Raw genomic sequence first — 16614 nt, 5'->3', positions numbered from 1 at the left:
GTTCGAGGCCACGTCAGCTCCTTCCTGTCCGTCCTTGCCTGATTGTTATCCGCCTACTTCTTTTCCATTTCTCTTTGGCCTTTAACGAAACTATCGAGAAACTAGCCCTCCTTTTTTTTTTTTTTTTCTTTTTACCCAATCTCTAGAACTTTGCAACTCTGTGCGCTGACACCTCTACAGGGTCATTTTCCTGGCGTTTTGCCTTTAAAGCCCTTTCCTTCTGTGTCGTCCTCCCCTGTCGCCAGCCGGTCAGGCCTCCGGGCCGCGGGCGTCCTGCTGGGGCTGCGCGGCCACCGGGCTCCGCTGAGGGCGACGAACCGGTACATTTACCTTCAGCGACGGCGAGTCCTGGAGCTGTGCCCTCGCTCCTGCTCCCGCCGCCCGCCCGTCTGGAATCGCTCCCGGCCCGGCGCCTCCCGGTCGCAGAGCGCACGCTCCGGCGCGCGGGGCCTCCGGGCCGTCCACCGTGCGCAGCCCGCTCATCCCGCCGTCCGGAGCCGCTTCCCACTGACCCCGTCCCCACAAGCGCGTTCCGGGCCCGGCCTCCCCACGGCGCCGGTTCCTGGGGCCCCTGCCCTGCCGCAGCCCCTGGTTCGGGCTGGCACCTCCTGCTGCGAGGCGCCCGCCTGCGCGACAGCAACCCCGGGGCTGCTGCTCACACCTGTCAGGGCCGCACGGGGCGGGGGGGACTTGAGGCGGCCGGGCGGCCTGACGGGGGCTGAGGGGGACTGAGGGGGCCTGAGGGGGGCTGAGGCAGCGGAGCAGTCTGACGGGGCCTGAGGGGGCCTGAGGCGGCCGAGCGCCCTGAGGAGACCTGAAGGGGGCTGAGGGGACCTGAGGCGGCCGGGCGGCCTGACGGGGCCTGAGGAGAGCTGAGGGGTAGGGGCTTGAGGAATCCGAGCGTCCTGAGGCGGCCCGAGGGGGGGTGGGCTGAGGGGGCCGAGCGGCCTTAGGGGAGCTGAGGGGGCCTGAGGGGGGTGGCTTGAGGCGGCGGAGTGGTCTGAGGCGGCCCGAGGGGGGCCTGAGGCTCCGGGCGGCCCTCCCGGGGAGCAGCTGAAGGAGCGTGGCCGCTGTGCTGGGCCCTCGGCCTGGGCCCGGCGGTGGCGTGAGAGCAGCGGTCACACACGGAGCCGCGTCCGGGGCCTCTCAGGACGCGCGGCCTCCCGGCTCCCGCCGCCCTTACGAGGACGGGCGGCGGCCGAACGGGCGACACCTGTCCGGTCAGGCTGAGGGGCAGTGCGGGGGGGGGCAGGCGCCCGGGAGGGGGCGCCCGGTGCCGGGGAGCTGGGCCCGTCCCGCGCAGCCCCCGCCCGCATCCGGGCCTCCGTGGCGATTGTCCAAGGCGGCTGTCCCGGGAAGCGTGACCGGCCTAAAGTGCCCTAGTTTATGTGTCTCCTATTCATGCGGTATTTACATTTCGGGGTATTTTGGTTCTTAGGATGCCCCGCATCCTGCCGAGGAACTGGTAGCCTAAGGGAAGGAACTGGACTTGTACATGGTCTCTCAGACGTCTCCGAGGCCCTTGACAGAGACTCGTGGGAGAGCAGGTGCAGTGGCTTAGCTGCCACCGACCCTGGCACCAAGACCGAGGCTCACAAAGGGTGTCGCAAAAATAATATCACCATGTTAAATATTTAATGTCATGTTCTCCCAGCGTCAAAATATTTAATTCAGTGAGAGCATCTCTAAGGCAGAGGGAGGCGAGCCAGGAGTACATTCTGCACATACGCAACACATTAAAGAGAAGCCCACACAGTTTATTCTTACGATTACTGCCTGTGCTCTGGAAGCTTCCCTCGATTAGGGAAGGCCACGGAGCAAGACCAGGCCAGGGGGCGGGCGCTGAATGGAAGGAGAAGCGATCCGGCCGGCTCGCCCCAGGAGCTCTCCAGAGAAGCCCTGAGGCCAGGCCTCAGCTCCGCAGACTTTCCTCCTGGAGCCCGCGGTCCAGGTGGCGATGCCTCAGCCAGCTCCAGGGGCTAGCAGGGGGGATCATGGGTGCTGGCTCCCCGGGATCAGTCCTTACAAGTCTATCCCCTTCCACCTGGCTGGGGCAATGGCTTCCAACCCAGCCACCTCGGGATCATCACCTCGGGTGATCAGTGCAGCCTTGCACCATAAAAACACCTGCACTTAGGGGATCCCTGGGTGGCTCAGCGGTTTGGCACCTGCCTTTGGCCCAGGGTGTGATCCCGGAGTCCCGGGATCGAGTCCCATGTTGGGCTCCCGGCATGGAGCCTGCTTCTCCCTCTGCCTGTGTCTCTGCCTCTCTCTGTCTATCATGAATATATAAATAATTCTTTAAAAAAAAAACCCACAAAATATCTGCACTTGGAGTGGACTTTGGGAGCTTCTCAAGAGGTCTGGGTGGAGCCTGGTTACCTGCATTGTTATTTTTTTATTTTTTAAAGATTTATTTATTTGGGGGGTGAGTGGGCAGGGGCAGAGGGAGAGGGAATGAACCCCAAGCAGACTCCTCCTTGAGCTTGGAACCCAACGCAGGGCTCACAGCCCTGAGAGCACGACCTGAGCCAAAATCAGGAGTCGGACGCTTCACCGACTGGGCCGCCCAGGTGCCCCCGCTTACCTACACTTTTAAAAGCACCGCAGGTAATTCTGATGCGCTGCCAGAGCCGAGAAGGATCACCTCTTTAGAGACCCAGCGTAGGCTCTCCAAGGTGTTAAATATCTAACTCTAGGACTTCTTCAAGAATGAGGTGTGAATAGGCTGCCTGAAGAAGGCAGCCTGGCTGGTAGAGGCAGTCTGCTGGGCCCAGGAGTCCCAGCCTCAAGGCGTATGTAAAACAGGGCCCCGAGGCCTGGGGTGTTCCTCCTCCTCTTCCTGCTTACACCCCGACTAAGCCCTGTCTGGTAGCACTGCACAAAATGCCCCTGCTGACCAGAGAACAGCCCACACCCCCTTTGGGGTAATGGTATTGTAGATGAGGCTGTGTGTGTGCTCAGCTGGGAAGTGAGCATGTGACCACACAGCCCTTCGTCTGTGCTCCCCCGTATCTCCCTGTTTCGTGTGTCACTTCCTAGAACTCTCTGGCTGCTCGGCTGCCACATTCACCCATGTGAGCTCTTAAAGATCTAGCAAAATGCTTTGGTTAGCCTGGGTTCTCTGGAGAAACAGAACTTAACAGTTTTTTTTTTTTTAACAGTTTTTTGAATTATAATTATTATATATCTTTATATTAAATGTTTATATATTTGATAGTTAACTATAATACATATTTTAAAATATATAACATCTGTATTTATACATAAATTTGTTGTGTGTGTAAATATATGCCTCTATAAGGGGATTTAGTATAAGGAATTGGCTCACGGCATCGTGAAGGCTAAGAGGTCCCGAGCTCTGCCACCTGCAAGAGAACTGATGTGTAGACTCAGTCCGAGTCTGAGGGCCTGAGAACCGGAAGAGCCCATGGCTGCTTGAGTTGTAGGCCGAAAGCCAGAAGGCTCGAGAGCAGAGAAAATAATATTTCTGTTCAAGTCTAAAAGTCAAAAAAAGTCTGATGTTCCAGCTCAAAGCAGGCAGAAGGACGCCCCTCGCATTTGAAGCGGGTCCGCCTTGTGGTACTCCCCGGGCCTTGACCTGGCGGAATGAGGACCAGCCGCCCGCACGAGCGGGGGCCGCCTGCTCTGCTCGGTCACCGATCCAAGGTCAGCGCCATCCCAAAGCACCCTCAGGAGGCTCCCAGAACCACCTCTGACTAAACGTGCAGGTACCCTGTGGCCTGGTCACGTTGATTCAAGCACCACACGCCTTTTTCCTTGCAAACCTGGTATCTGGAGGGAAGCCTGGACACCCCGGAGTGGGCAGTGCAGGGCGAGGCCAGCCTCAAACGCCCGCAGGAGCCGACGCCACGTGGTGTGTCGCCTGCCCGGGCGTGGATCGGGCCTCCTGCTCTTTTTTTTTTTGTTTTAAAGATTTAGTTATTTATTCATGATAGACATAGAGAGAGAGAGAGAGTGAGAGAGAGAGAGAGAGAGAGAGGCAGAGACACAGGAGGAGGGAGGAGCAGGCTCCATGCACCGGGAGCCCGACGCGGGACTCGATCCCGGGACTCCAGGGTCGCGCCCTGGGCCAAAGGCAGGCGCCAAACCGCCCCAGCCCAGGCCGGACTCCACGGCGCGGTGTATGCGCTCGAGCCGCCGTCCCTAGTCCACTCTGCGGACAGGCCCCCACGTTGGGCCCTTTCCGTGCCCCACCCCCACCCCCTCACGGCGTGTGCGTTGGTTGCTGCCGGGAGAACGAGGAGCTGAGCCGGCTCGCCCCGCTCCTCACCGGTTCCCACTCCAGCTGCAGCGGGCGCCCCTGCCTGCGCCTGCGCCGTTCCTCAGCCACGCTCCGTCCCGTCATCCAGTCAGTGCGCGGAGCCGGGCGCCCCGCTCGTCAGACACCGCGCTCCATGGGACGGAGGCGGCACAGTGGCCACCGTCGCCGAGTCCTGTCCGCAGGCGGCCTGGGGTGTGAGCTCGGGCTGTCCCTGCTGCATGTGCCGGCCCGGCCGCCAGGCCTCGGAAGCGGGTCACGGCCCTGGGGCCCCCGCTGCCCTGAGCCGCGCCCCTTCCTGGTCCTGCTGCCCCTTCCTGCCGAGGCCGCCGCCCCCCGCGCCGGGTGCCCGCCTCGTCCCCTGCCTGCAGGCCTCTGCGCCGGCTCCAGCCCGCCCCCAGGCGCCTTCCCGACGCCGTCCCGGCGGCCCCCGCGCCTGGGCCTGCTCCGCGGCCGCACCTCAGGCTCTCACGAGGCGCCACCGCGCCCGGAAAACATTCCTGGACATGCGTGTATATTTATATTTATTTTTCTTTTTTTGACTGAAAGATGCTTCCCCCCCACCCCCCCTTTCAAAATGGAACCTGAAGCACTAAAGAGAAAGCCATTAAGCCATTAGAAGACACAGGAGCCCCCGGCCCAGGCTGGGCCCGGCTGCGCCCCGGGTCACGTCTCCACCGCGGCCTCTGGAGCTCCCAGCCCTGCGGCCCGTAAGGAGTCAGCGGTTGTGGGGCCCGTGGTGGCGGGGACAGGCGGGGCACAGAGATCTGAGGGCGGTGACAGCAGCCGGGCGACGCCGCAGTGAGGACTACGCGCCCCTACACGTCGGTCCGAAGCCACGGCCCACACGGCACCAAGCGGCTCGCACACACCCCGAGTAACCTGCGGCCCGGGGGGCAAGGACGGTCCCCGCCGGCCTGGAACAAATGTGCCTCTGGGGGGTGGGACGTGGGGCAAGAGGGCCTGGCCACGCTCTCCGCTTCGCCGTGAACCTCAAACGAGGTAGAGTCATTGATTACATTTTACATTAAGAAATACACTTGCGGGCCTTTCCCCTAAGATCAGGAACAAGACAGGGATGTCCACTCTCACCACTGCTGTTCAACATAGTTCTGGAAGTCCTCGCCTCAGCAATCAGACAACAAAAAGTCATTAAAGGCATTCAAATTGGCAAAGAAGAAGTCAAACTCTCCCTCTTCGCCGATGACATGATACTCTACATAGAAAACCCAAAAGCCTCCCCCCCAAGATTGCTAGAACTCATACAGCAATTTGGTAGCGTGGCAGGATACAAAATCAATGCCCAGAAATCAGTGGCATTTCTATACACTAACAATGAGACCGAAGAAAGAGAAATTAAGGAGTCAATCCCATTTATAATTGCACCCAAAAGCATAAGATACCTAGGAATAAACCTAACCAAAGAGGTAAGGGATCTATACCCTAAAAACTATAGAACACTTCTGAAAGAAATTGAGGAAGACACAAAGAGATGGAAAAATATTCCATGCTCATGGATTGGCAGAATTAATATTGTGAAAATGTCAATGTTACCCAGGGCAATTTACACGTTTAATGCAATCCCTATCAAAATACCATGGACTTTCCTCAGAGAGTTAGAACAAATTATTTTAAGATTTGTGTGGAATCAGAAAAGACCCCGAATAGCCAGGGGAATTTTAAAAAAGAAAACCATAGCTGGGGGCATCACAATGCCAGATTTCAGGTTGTACTACAAAGCTGTGGTCATCAAGACAGTGTGGTACTGGCACAAAAACAGACACATAGATCAATGGAACAGAATAGAGAACCCAGAAGTGGACCCTGAAATGTACGGTCATCTAATATTCGATAAAGGAGGAAAGACTATCCACTGGAAGAAAGACAGTCTCTTCAATAAATGGTGCTGGGAAAATTGGACATCCACATGCAGAAGAATGAAACTGGACCACTCTCTTTCACCATACACAAAGATAAACTCCAAATGGATGAGAGATCTAAATGTGAGACAAGAGTCCATCAAAATCATAGAAGAGAACACAGGCAACACCCTTTTTGAACTCGGCCACAGTAACTTCTTGCAAGATACATCCACGAAGGCAAAAGAAACAAAAGCAAAAATGAACTATTGGGACTTCATCAAGATAAGAAGCTTTTGCACAGCAAAGGATACAGTCAACAAAACTAAAAGACAACCTACAGAATGGGAGAAGAGATTTGCAAATGACATATCAGATAAAGGGCTAGTTTCCAAAATCTATAAAGAACTTATTAAACTCAACACCAAAGAAACAAACAATCCAATCATGAAATGGGCAAAAGACATGAAGAGAAATCTCACAGAGGAAGACATGGACATGGCCAACAAGCACATGAGAAAATGCTCTGCATCACTTGCCATCAGGGAAATACAAATCAAAACCACAATGAGATCCCACCTCACACCAGTGAGAATGGGGAAAATTAACACGGCAGGAAACCACAAATGTTGGAGAGGATGCAGAGAAAAGGGAACCCTCTTACACTGTTGGTGGGAATGTGAACTGGTGCAGCCACTCTGGAAAACTGTGTGGAGGTTCCTCAAAGAGTTAAAAATAGACCTGCCCTAAGTCCCAGCAATTGCACTGTTGGGGATTTACCCCAAAGATTCAGATGCAATGAAACGTCGGGACACCTGCACCCCGATGTTTCTATCAGCAATGGCCACAATAGCCAAACTGTGGAAGGAGCCTCGGTGTCCATCGAAAGATGATGGATAAAGAAGATGTGGTCTATGTATACAATGGAATATTACTCAGCAATTAGAAACGACAAATACCCACCATTTGCTTCAACGTGGATGGAACTGGAGGGTATGATGCTGACTGAAATAAGTCAATCGGAGAAGGACAAACAGTGTATGTTCTCATTCATTTGGGGAATATAAATAATAGTGAAAGGGAATATAAAGGAAGGGAGAAGAAATGTTGGGAAATATCAGGAAGGGAGACAGAACATAAAGACTCCTAACTCGGGGAAACGAACTAGGGGTGGTGGAAGGGGGGAGGAGGGCGGGTGTTGGAGGGGAATGGGTGACGGGCACTGAGGTGGACACTTGACGGGATGAGCACTGGGTGTTTTTCTGTATGTTGGTAAATTGAACACCAATAAAAATTAATTAAAAAAAAAAAAAGAGGGATCCCTGGGTGGCGCAGCGGTTTGGCGCCTGCCTTTGGCCCAGGGCGCGATCCTGGAGACCCGGGATCGAATCCCACATCGGGCTCCCGGTACATGGAGCCTGCTTCTCCCTCTGCCTGTGTCTCTGCCTCTCTCTCTCTCTCTCTGTGACTATCATAAATAAATAAAAATTTAAAAAAAAATCTTAAAAAAAAAAATAAATAATAAATAAATAAATAAAAAAAAAGAAATATACTTGCGGGCCCGGGGGGGGGGCCCAGCTGGTTAGCTCCTGCCTGCAGCCCAGGGCCTGGTCCTGGGGTCCCGGGATCGAGCCCCACATCGGGCTCCCTGCGTGGAGCCTGCTTCTCCCTCTGCCTGGGTCTCCGCCTCTCTCTCTCTTTCTCTCTCTCATGAATAAATAAATAAATCTTAAAAAAAAAAGAAATACATTTGCATTAAAAATGTAAATTTACTTTAAAATTTGACATTAGGGATCCCTGGGTGGCGCAGCGGTTTGGCGCCTGCCTTTGGCCCGGGGCGCGATCCTGGAGACCCGGGATCGAATCCCACATCGGGCTCCCGGTGCATGGAGCCTGCTTCTCCCTCTGCCTGTGTCTCTGCCTCTCTCTCTCTCTCTGTGACTATCATAAATAAATAAAAAATTAAAAAAAAATAAAATAAAATTTGACATTAAAATACACACTTAAAACCTTCATATTTACATTCGTGTTTAGAAAAAGTCGAGCTCCTCTGAGAGAACCTGCGGCGGTGGAAGGGAGGCGCTGGTGTGAAGCAGGTGAGCCCGGTCTACAATACCCCCCACCCCCACAAGCGACCCCGTGGGCCTGGGACCTTCCAGCGTGCAGGAGCCTGAGAGAAATCACGGATGTGAGCTAAACACGTCAGCTGCACAACAGGGGGCTCTCCCAGTCGGGCCTACTCTCCTCCCGGGCGCGGGCCCCGCGGCTCCTCGACACCCTGCGTTCACAGTGTTGTACACAGACCCCGGGACGCCCCAGGCACCTCCTGCTCCTTGGGGTCTCCCTCACGGTGCTGCCTCGGTCTCAAGTGAATCCTTCACCCTCTTTCTCCATCTGATGACTCCCGTCGGGTCTCTGGGCTCCCGCGGCACCTGCCCTGTGAGGTTGTCCTGAGATCTTCAGGAGACATTCCTCAAGCTTGGTCCCCCCCGTAGTCTCCGTTCTGGTGTCTGTTTCCACATCCACATGCCTAACCCCTCAACTCCGTGGACAGTGTGAGAGCAGAATCCTGGCTGCTTTCACCTCAGTTTCCCCTGCAACCAACGAAACGCCTGGCTTCCTAGACACTCGCTCTGAACGAATCAAGGGACAAAGGGTTGAATACAGAAACACTACTCTTCCCGTCTCAGATGATCCCACATCCCAGTCGAGGGTTTTGTCACTCTTTCGTGGATTTGCTGCTTTCCCATAAGTTTCTTGGACTTCGGGGCTTGCTGGCAGTAGCCAGGGTACTTCCAACCCAGGCCAGCCACAGCAACCCCCAGGGGCTCTTGGCCACCTAGTTTCTCCCTCCCCTTCTGCTAGTTGGCAGAGCCGTGTTCCTTCAGAAGTATCTTCGGTTTATCCTCAAGTGTTTCCACCTCTCTGCTCCCATTTACACATGCTCTTAGTTTAGCAAAAGGAAACTTGGCAGGGCAGGAAATTCTCAGTCTGTCCTGGTCTGGTAGGGCAGAAAGTCAGGACTGTTAGCTTTAGCTCTGACCTCTCGAATATTTTTTTTTTTCCAAGCATTTCAATAAAAGACATCTGTAGTGGTGTGACTGCTTGGTGCACTTAAAACTTAATTTCCAAATCCTCAGTTGAACGTGGGCAATGACTGAGCGGACATCCTAAGCCCGCAGCAGTACACAGGGCTCCACCTGGATGTGAGAGCCGAGGTCCGCAGAGCCTGCCGGGTGATCTAAGGCTGGTGCATCCTTCCTTCCTATCATGTGTTTTGTTTCCTCTGGCTTGCAGAGGCAGCTCAGAAAAGTTCTCAAAAGATGCTTATGCAACCAAGCTTTGTTACCGGTTTTGAATGAAGTCAGCCAACCCCATGAATTTTCTTTGTTTCTTCCTATTTTTCACACAATGTCTCATCACAAGCGTTCAGGCTCCCAGAAAAATGTGAAGGTCACATCAGGACTTGCTACCTCTGAATCAAAGTTTCGTTTCAAGGTTCACCAAAATACTTAACAGCAAACACTGGATTTTTAAAAGACCACAGTCCGACCTCTGGAGACTCATTTACATGCGGGACTTCATAGACACCTGAAGTTTTTAGTTTTAAGGTTTATAGTTTTACCTGAGTTTTCTATATACTTTTGAGTAAATTATTTTCTGCCATAGATACTATGGTTTTTCACTATATTTCTTAATTTTCATAAATTACTCTATTTCTTTAAAAAATGTTTAGGATTTATTTATTTATTTTAGACAGAGAGCATAAGTGAAGGGGCAGAGGGAGAGAGAACCTCAGGCAGACTGCACTGAGCATGGAGCCCAATCAGGGCTGGATCTCACAACTGAGATCACGACCTGAGCTGAAACCGAGAGTCCGACGCTTAACCAACTATACCACTCAGCTGCCTGTACTCTGTTTCTTAATTTATATTTGTAGGTAATTTCTTGCAATAATAAATTGTGAATAATTATTTGCCATACAGCACATTCTCGAAAAAACTAAGGCCAGACTATCTCTGATAATGAACTTCCACAGTCTTTCAAATACAGGTAAATGGTAACAAGACCAGAGTCCTAAATTAAGCAAATGTCAAATTCCCTTAGACTTATGGTGAACGAAGACCACCCTCACCTCCCAAATTATATCGTTAGAGAGAATCAGAAAAACTTGGGCATCAATAGCCTTCCGTATCTTTGAAATACAGTGAAAGGAGGCAGAATTAGTTGCTGCTACCTTTTATTCATTCACTACTGTCCCTTCCCTGGTCGCCACACTTTCATTCAACTGGAGCCAAGAAGTCCTCCTCCTGCATCCTCCCCAGGGCCTGCCCACTGCTCTGACTCCCGCATCCCCAGGCCCCCATGTTACAGTCATTTAACCACCCCCTACTCATTCTCTCTCATGCTTTGAAAATTTTAGCTCTGGCTCACTGTCTCTCTCTTCAGTATTAGGCCTTTTTAAAAGATTTTATTTATATGAGAGAGAGAGCAAGAGAGAGCAAGCATGAGCAGGGGGAGGGGCAGAGGAAGAGGGAGAAGCAGACTCCCTGCTGAGTGCGGAGCCCATGTGGGCTCAATCCCAGGATCCTGAGATCATGAGCCGAGATCAAGAGTTAGCCACTCAACTGACTGAGCCGCCCCAGGTGCCCCTTCAATATTAGTTTTGTCATACTTTTTAGTGATTTCAGTGACTCAGTTTCTTGGCCTCCTCCTCTCAACTGATCTTGTCTTCAACACAACCTCAGCTACCTTCTTCTAAGGGACACACCTTAGATTTGTCACTACCCAACACCGAACGCCCATAACCTCAGGTATTCCCTTTGCTAACTTCCACTTTCCATCCTTCAAATTTATTGTCTCTACTGCTCTCGTTCCAACAATCCTTCGGTCCCTCTGCTTGCACCATTCATCAAGCCTCTCCATTTGCCACTGCCCCTCGAACTCCTCATTTTACTCACGGCTCATTTTCCTGGCTCTGGTCATCATTTTCCTCTTTGCTCAGTTTAAACTCTGAGGCCCACCACTACAATCCCCTCTTTCCCTGAACTCTCAGTTTCTTGGCTTCTCGTTTCCATCATATGCCCTTGAAAAGTCCCATCTGCACAGCTGAGCATGGCTGGAGGGAAAACACCCAGCTATGGAGTTGGCCTTACTTTCAATTTATTAGCACGAATCTCGAGCAGATCCAGAATGGCTGTCTGGCTACTGTGATGCATCCCTCGGACTGTTTACTCTTCTGCTCTCCTGGATGTCCTCTTTCTCATCCAGCTTTCAGCACTTTCTTCCCATCCTCACTAACAGCTGATGACCTTGCTTCTGATTTCCACCCAGAATACAGAAGCAAGAGAAGAGAACTTCTATGAGATCCCACCACCTAACAGCTCGAAGCCCATGTACCCTGGCGGCTTTCATGCTACTGTCTTCTTGTGTCCTCGAGGAAATCATTCTAGGTATTTTTCTGTCTTCTCCTACATCGTTTTTTCCCCTCTCTCAAAAGGATTTCCTCATCAGCAGATGTATAGATATGCTGTCATTTCTTCCATGTGTAAAACACCCTCTCTGACTGTGCCTGCCTATCTAGCTGCCCCTTCATTCTCTTCTTCCTTTCACAGAAGTAGTCATCTAAAGAGTAGCCACCAGCTATTCTCTTGAACCCAATGTGCTCTCTTGAGCCCACTCTAATCATGCATGAACTCTTCGCCCCTCAAAACTGATTTTTTCAAAGTGATCAGTGACCTCCCTGCTGCTCTATGATCAATTCTTGATCCTTATCTTGCTTGACCTATGAGCTGCATTTAATAGGGTTGGTCATTCCATCTTCCTATTAAATACTTTCTTCACCTGGATTCTAGGACTCCACATTCTCCTGCTTCTCCGCCTAGCACACTGACTGCTTCTTCTCAGTCTTCTTTATTGGTTCTTGCTCATTTTCCTGATTTCTGAATGTTGGATTTGCCAGGTCTGAGACCATGCACTCCTGTTTTTTATCTATACTCGCTCCCATAATGCTCATCCAGTCTTGTGGCTTAAACAGCATCTACATGTTGAGGACTCTCAAGTGATCATGGACCTAGCCTGCATCTCTCTTCTAAAGTCTAGACTCACCTATCCATTACCTATTTGACCTTTTTGTCTTGGATATCTAACAAGTCTCTGAAACTTAATACATCCACAAATCAATCTCATCTCCCCCTTCCTAATCTTTCTTCCTTCTTCTGCATCTCATTTACTGGCAATTCCATCCTTTCTGCTGTTAAGGCAACCCTCCCCCCAACAGCTTTGCCTCTTTTGGCCTCCCTTACACACAGAATCAAAGAACCTGCCAGGCTCTACCTTTAAAATAGAGCCATAATCTGACCACTTCTCATCATTACCTCAGCTACCAACATGGTCTAGACTTTCTTAGGTTACAGGAATTCTCATGGTGTTGAAGGGTCCAAACACCAAGGCTGCTCTTCCCCATATCTGGGGAAGATCTGGAAGCCTTACACCTCCTCAAGTCTCACACTCAGATTTTACCGTTTCAGACTCATCGTCATGCTGTTACCATTGCCATCTCTACTTAGTCTTCTTGAAATATTTACATTTTCTGGGGGAAATAATTTATGTATATTATTTATATATAAATTTATATATTTATAAATATTTATATTATAAATAATATTATATATATTTATAAATGATATGTTATATATAATTTATATACATATTATTTTGTCCCGAGAGTATTTAAGGTACATTATAAAAGTATATAAAAAGTACATAAAATACACAACAGTGTAGAAAAATAAGTGAGTAAATTCAGCCAAGGGAAAATAAGGATAGAAAAAAATTCAGATAAAGCTACAGGTGACTGTAAGATGCATAGAGTGAGGTTCTTTGCATTTCTACACATGAATAAAACATAAATTTCCTCTAAGGTATGCCTTAATGTTGGATTTATTTCTGTTTGGTGGGCCGCATAAGGCATCATGAGCACAGTGGCTCTTTGGGCTTAGAGAGGGAGAAGTCTGTGTTGGACAGGAAAGGCTCAGAAGGAGAAGTGGGTCAGGAAGACTCTCTTCACCCTACTGGGTCTCAGCCTAACCCCAAACACTCCCTTGGTGTTCCCCCCAGTCTCTGACCTCCCAGTCCACCCCCACATGATCCCCTGGTACTTACCAAGACCCAAACAAGAAACTCTGAGTCCTGATTTTCCAAGATTCCTAGAATAAAAATAAAGAAACGTGGTTATGACTTTCTCATATGAAACTATAAACATTTAGCTATGAGTACTATATTGCACTTTTGACATTGTTTTGGCTAGAGTCATGGTAGAGCTGCAGGTGCACATCTGTGGAAGAGTCTTTCATCTCCATTTGGGTGTTAGGAGGCTCAAAATGTGCTCAGGCTCAGCACAAAATGAAAATACCCCCATGAGATGCAGCTTTTCAGCTTTGAATGATCTTTACTAATTTGTTTACAAATTTATTTTCTTCTCTTTCTAGAATGTGAGTTCCTTGAGGGCAAAATCAGTATCTTATTCACCAAATAGTCATTCGTTATTCATCCATAGAGCCTGACACACAGTGGACCCTTAATAAATATTTGTTGGCTGAGTAACAAACTGACTTCTAAAGTAGAATATTATTACTGATGGTTGGGGATTATCATAAGAACAAATTCAAAATGACCCTTTAGGCTGTTTTACCTATATTACAGATATTCCTTGACATACAATGGGGTTATGTCCTGAGAAACCCATCCTAAGTTGAAAATATCCTAGGTTGAAAATACACTTAATTCACCTAACCATCAAACATCATAGATTAGCCTACCTTGAACGTGCTCAGAACACTTCTGTTAGCCTACAAATGGGCAAAATCATCTAACAAAAGCCTATTTTACAATAAGATGTTGAAGATTTCATGTAATTTACTGACTACTATACTGAAAGTCAAACAAACAAACAAAAAAACCAAATGGTTGGATGGGTCTAGAGTCACTGTAAGTATATTGACTGTTGACCTTCCTGTTTGTGGGACTGCCTGGGAGCTGTGGCCTCCTGCCCAACATCACGAGAGAGTGTCCTACCATATATCACTAGCCCAGAAAAAGATCCAAATTTAAAGTTTGAAGTATGGTTTCTACTGAATGCACATGGTTTTCACACCATCACAAAGTCAAAAGACTTGAAGTCAAACCATGAGAAGTTGGGGACTGTCATATTATTTTTTATAAAAGACTACATAACGTTGCTACAAGAAGGTCAGATAGTCCTTTTTAAATGATTTTTTCTTCTCATCGATCCCTTTGCTTTTCACCCTCAAAAGCTTATCGAGAAGAGGAAATGTATTTTCACTCTCTAAGTAGGGAGAGAACTAGGCACTCTAGGCTACATTGTAGGGTATTCCGTGGAGACCCACACCCACCCCGTCTTCCCACCACCACCAGCCTAAGAGCTGTGAGGGAAGAGACCAAAATCTCAGAGAGAGAATCCCTTGTAGAATTTTGTAGGGGTCTAATGTGAGAGGTGAAGCTTAAATAATTGAAACATGGCAGGAAAAGTACATCCCTTACTCTCTGATCGGATGCTCTTATAAGAACATAATCTCCCCTCCAATACACACACTTCTATCCCAGGCAAAACAGCACAAACCCTTCCTCTGGGTTCAATCTCTTCACTAGTAAGATGAGCTATAAGGCCTGGGCCATTCATCTAGCATCACGTCCATGGGACTGGAACATGATAATGTATGTTAAGGTGTTGCACAGCAGGCAAATGCAAAGCAGAATTATTTTGGGTGCTTTCTAACTCTGATCCGCCTCTCACAGACATAGTGCTACATTTTCCCATTTGAAGTGGGGAAGTCCACCTGGAAGGAAACTATTGCATAAAGGAGTTTGTGAAAAATATTTTGAACTATTAAATAGAAGAAAAATAATTATAGCCTTCTCCCATGAAAATAATTTGCATAAGAAATTATTCTCAAAAACCACAGGATATAAAATCTGAAGATTTTTCTTTTAGTTTCAAAGTCTACCGATTTTAGAGGCACCCTGGGTGGCTCAGTGGTTGAGGATCTGCCTTTGGCTCAGGTCATGATCCCGGGATTCCGAGATTGAGTCCCACATCAGGCTCCCTGGGGGGAACCTGCCCCTCTGCCTCTCTGTGTCTCTCATGAATAAATAAATAAAAATAAAAGTCTACTGATTTTAAAAGTCTACTGATTTTAAAAGTCTACTGATTTTAAAAGTCTACTGATTTTAAAGGACAATAATCTAGAACAAAAGCTATATAGTGGGAAGAAGAAGAAAAAAAGACAACAAAATAAAAAAAAGTAAATAAATACATAAATATAAAATAAATATAAAAAAATAAGTACAGTTGACCCTTGAACAACACAGATTTGAACTGCATGGGTCTCCTACATGTGGATTTTTAAAAAATAAATACAGTGTGGTACTATATATATATGTGCTGCCAACGTGAACACCAGTGTGGTACTATAATTGTATTTTCTCTTCTTTATGATTTTAATAGTTTTTTAGCTTGCTTTACTGCAAGGATACAGCATATAATGCATATGATATAAAAAATTTGTGTTTACTATGTTATCAGTTAGGCTTCCAGTCAACAAGAGGCTATTAGTAGTTAAGTTCTAGGGGGACTCAAAAGTTATACGTGGATTTTCAACTGCACAGGGGGTCTGTGCCCCTCAGACTCATGTTGTTCAAGGGTCACCCCTATATATGTGAGCAATAGTGTTCCAGGCAGAGATACTCGATATCAATGCATCAGTTAAGGCTTACTGAGAGGCTTCCACATTCTAGGCAACGTGCAGCTCACGGGGATACAGAGGGAGGGACCCATTATGGTTCTCTACCTCCATCTATCTAATTCTCAGGGGCACAGAAAAGCAACCATGTAATTACAACACAGTGGGGGTATGTCCTCCCTTGGAAATCTTTGGGAAAACATGCAGACCTACCTCAGACCTGTATTTGTGTCACTACGTGGCAACCCCCTCATGGAGGGGGATTAAAAAAGAACTCAGGGTTTCGTCCCATGATTTTGAGAACAGGGAGTGCAGAAAACTGCAGAGCAAGACATTTTTATAGCCAAATCAAATAGGGCAAGGTTCTGTCACTGGGTCCTTACCAAGCAATGTCCCAGCACCAAGGTGGGGAGACCTGCCCTGTTTTCCTTATGACAATGACTCAGGAAGATAATGATCACTCAGCTATGGATTTGGAAGATCAAACTTGAGAAACTGGAGAATTGTCAGCAAAAACAAACTGCAAAGTAGCAAGTACTAAATGCGGCCCATTTAGCTGCCACGGATGTTTAAACACTCAGGCCAGCTTTTCCAGAATGAAAGCCTTAGAAGATTTTGTGCTCTATGAACAGTTCCAGTAGGACAAATATTGATACAGAGGTGATAGATCCCTCATTGAGCCCTGGGACTTTTATTTTCCCCCTATCTCAAT

At 48.9% G+C, this 16614-nt stretch overlaps 1 protein-coding gene across 7 annotated transcripts in view; it reads right to left on the bottom strand.

The window, feature by feature from the left end:
* The window catches only part of KCNAB1 (potassium voltage-gated channel subfamily A regulatory beta subunit 1), a 362126-nt gene that overhangs the window by 93683 nt on the left and 251829 nt on the right, over positions 1 to 16614 (bottom strand). For all 7 annotated transcript variants that reach the window (XM_072727225.1, XM_026006130.2, XM_026006136.2 and 4 more), the window contains one exon: positions 13306 to 13349. In XM_072727225.1, coding sequence (XP_072583326.1) covers positions 13306 to 13349 — 44 coding nt within the window. The remainder of the gene's footprint in view (positions 1 to 13305; positions 13350 to 16614) is intronic.

The sequence above is a fragment of the Vulpes vulpes genome, chromosome 11, assembly GCF_048418805.1.
Source record: "Vulpes vulpes isolate BD-2025 chromosome 11, VulVul3, whole genome shotgun sequence".
Classification (NCBI taxonomy): Eukaryota; Metazoa; Chordata; class Mammalia; order Carnivora; family Canidae; genus Vulpes; species Vulpes vulpes.
Note: the sequence above shows the minus strand (reverse complement) of the source record. Positions and strands in the feature narration are given on the sequence as shown.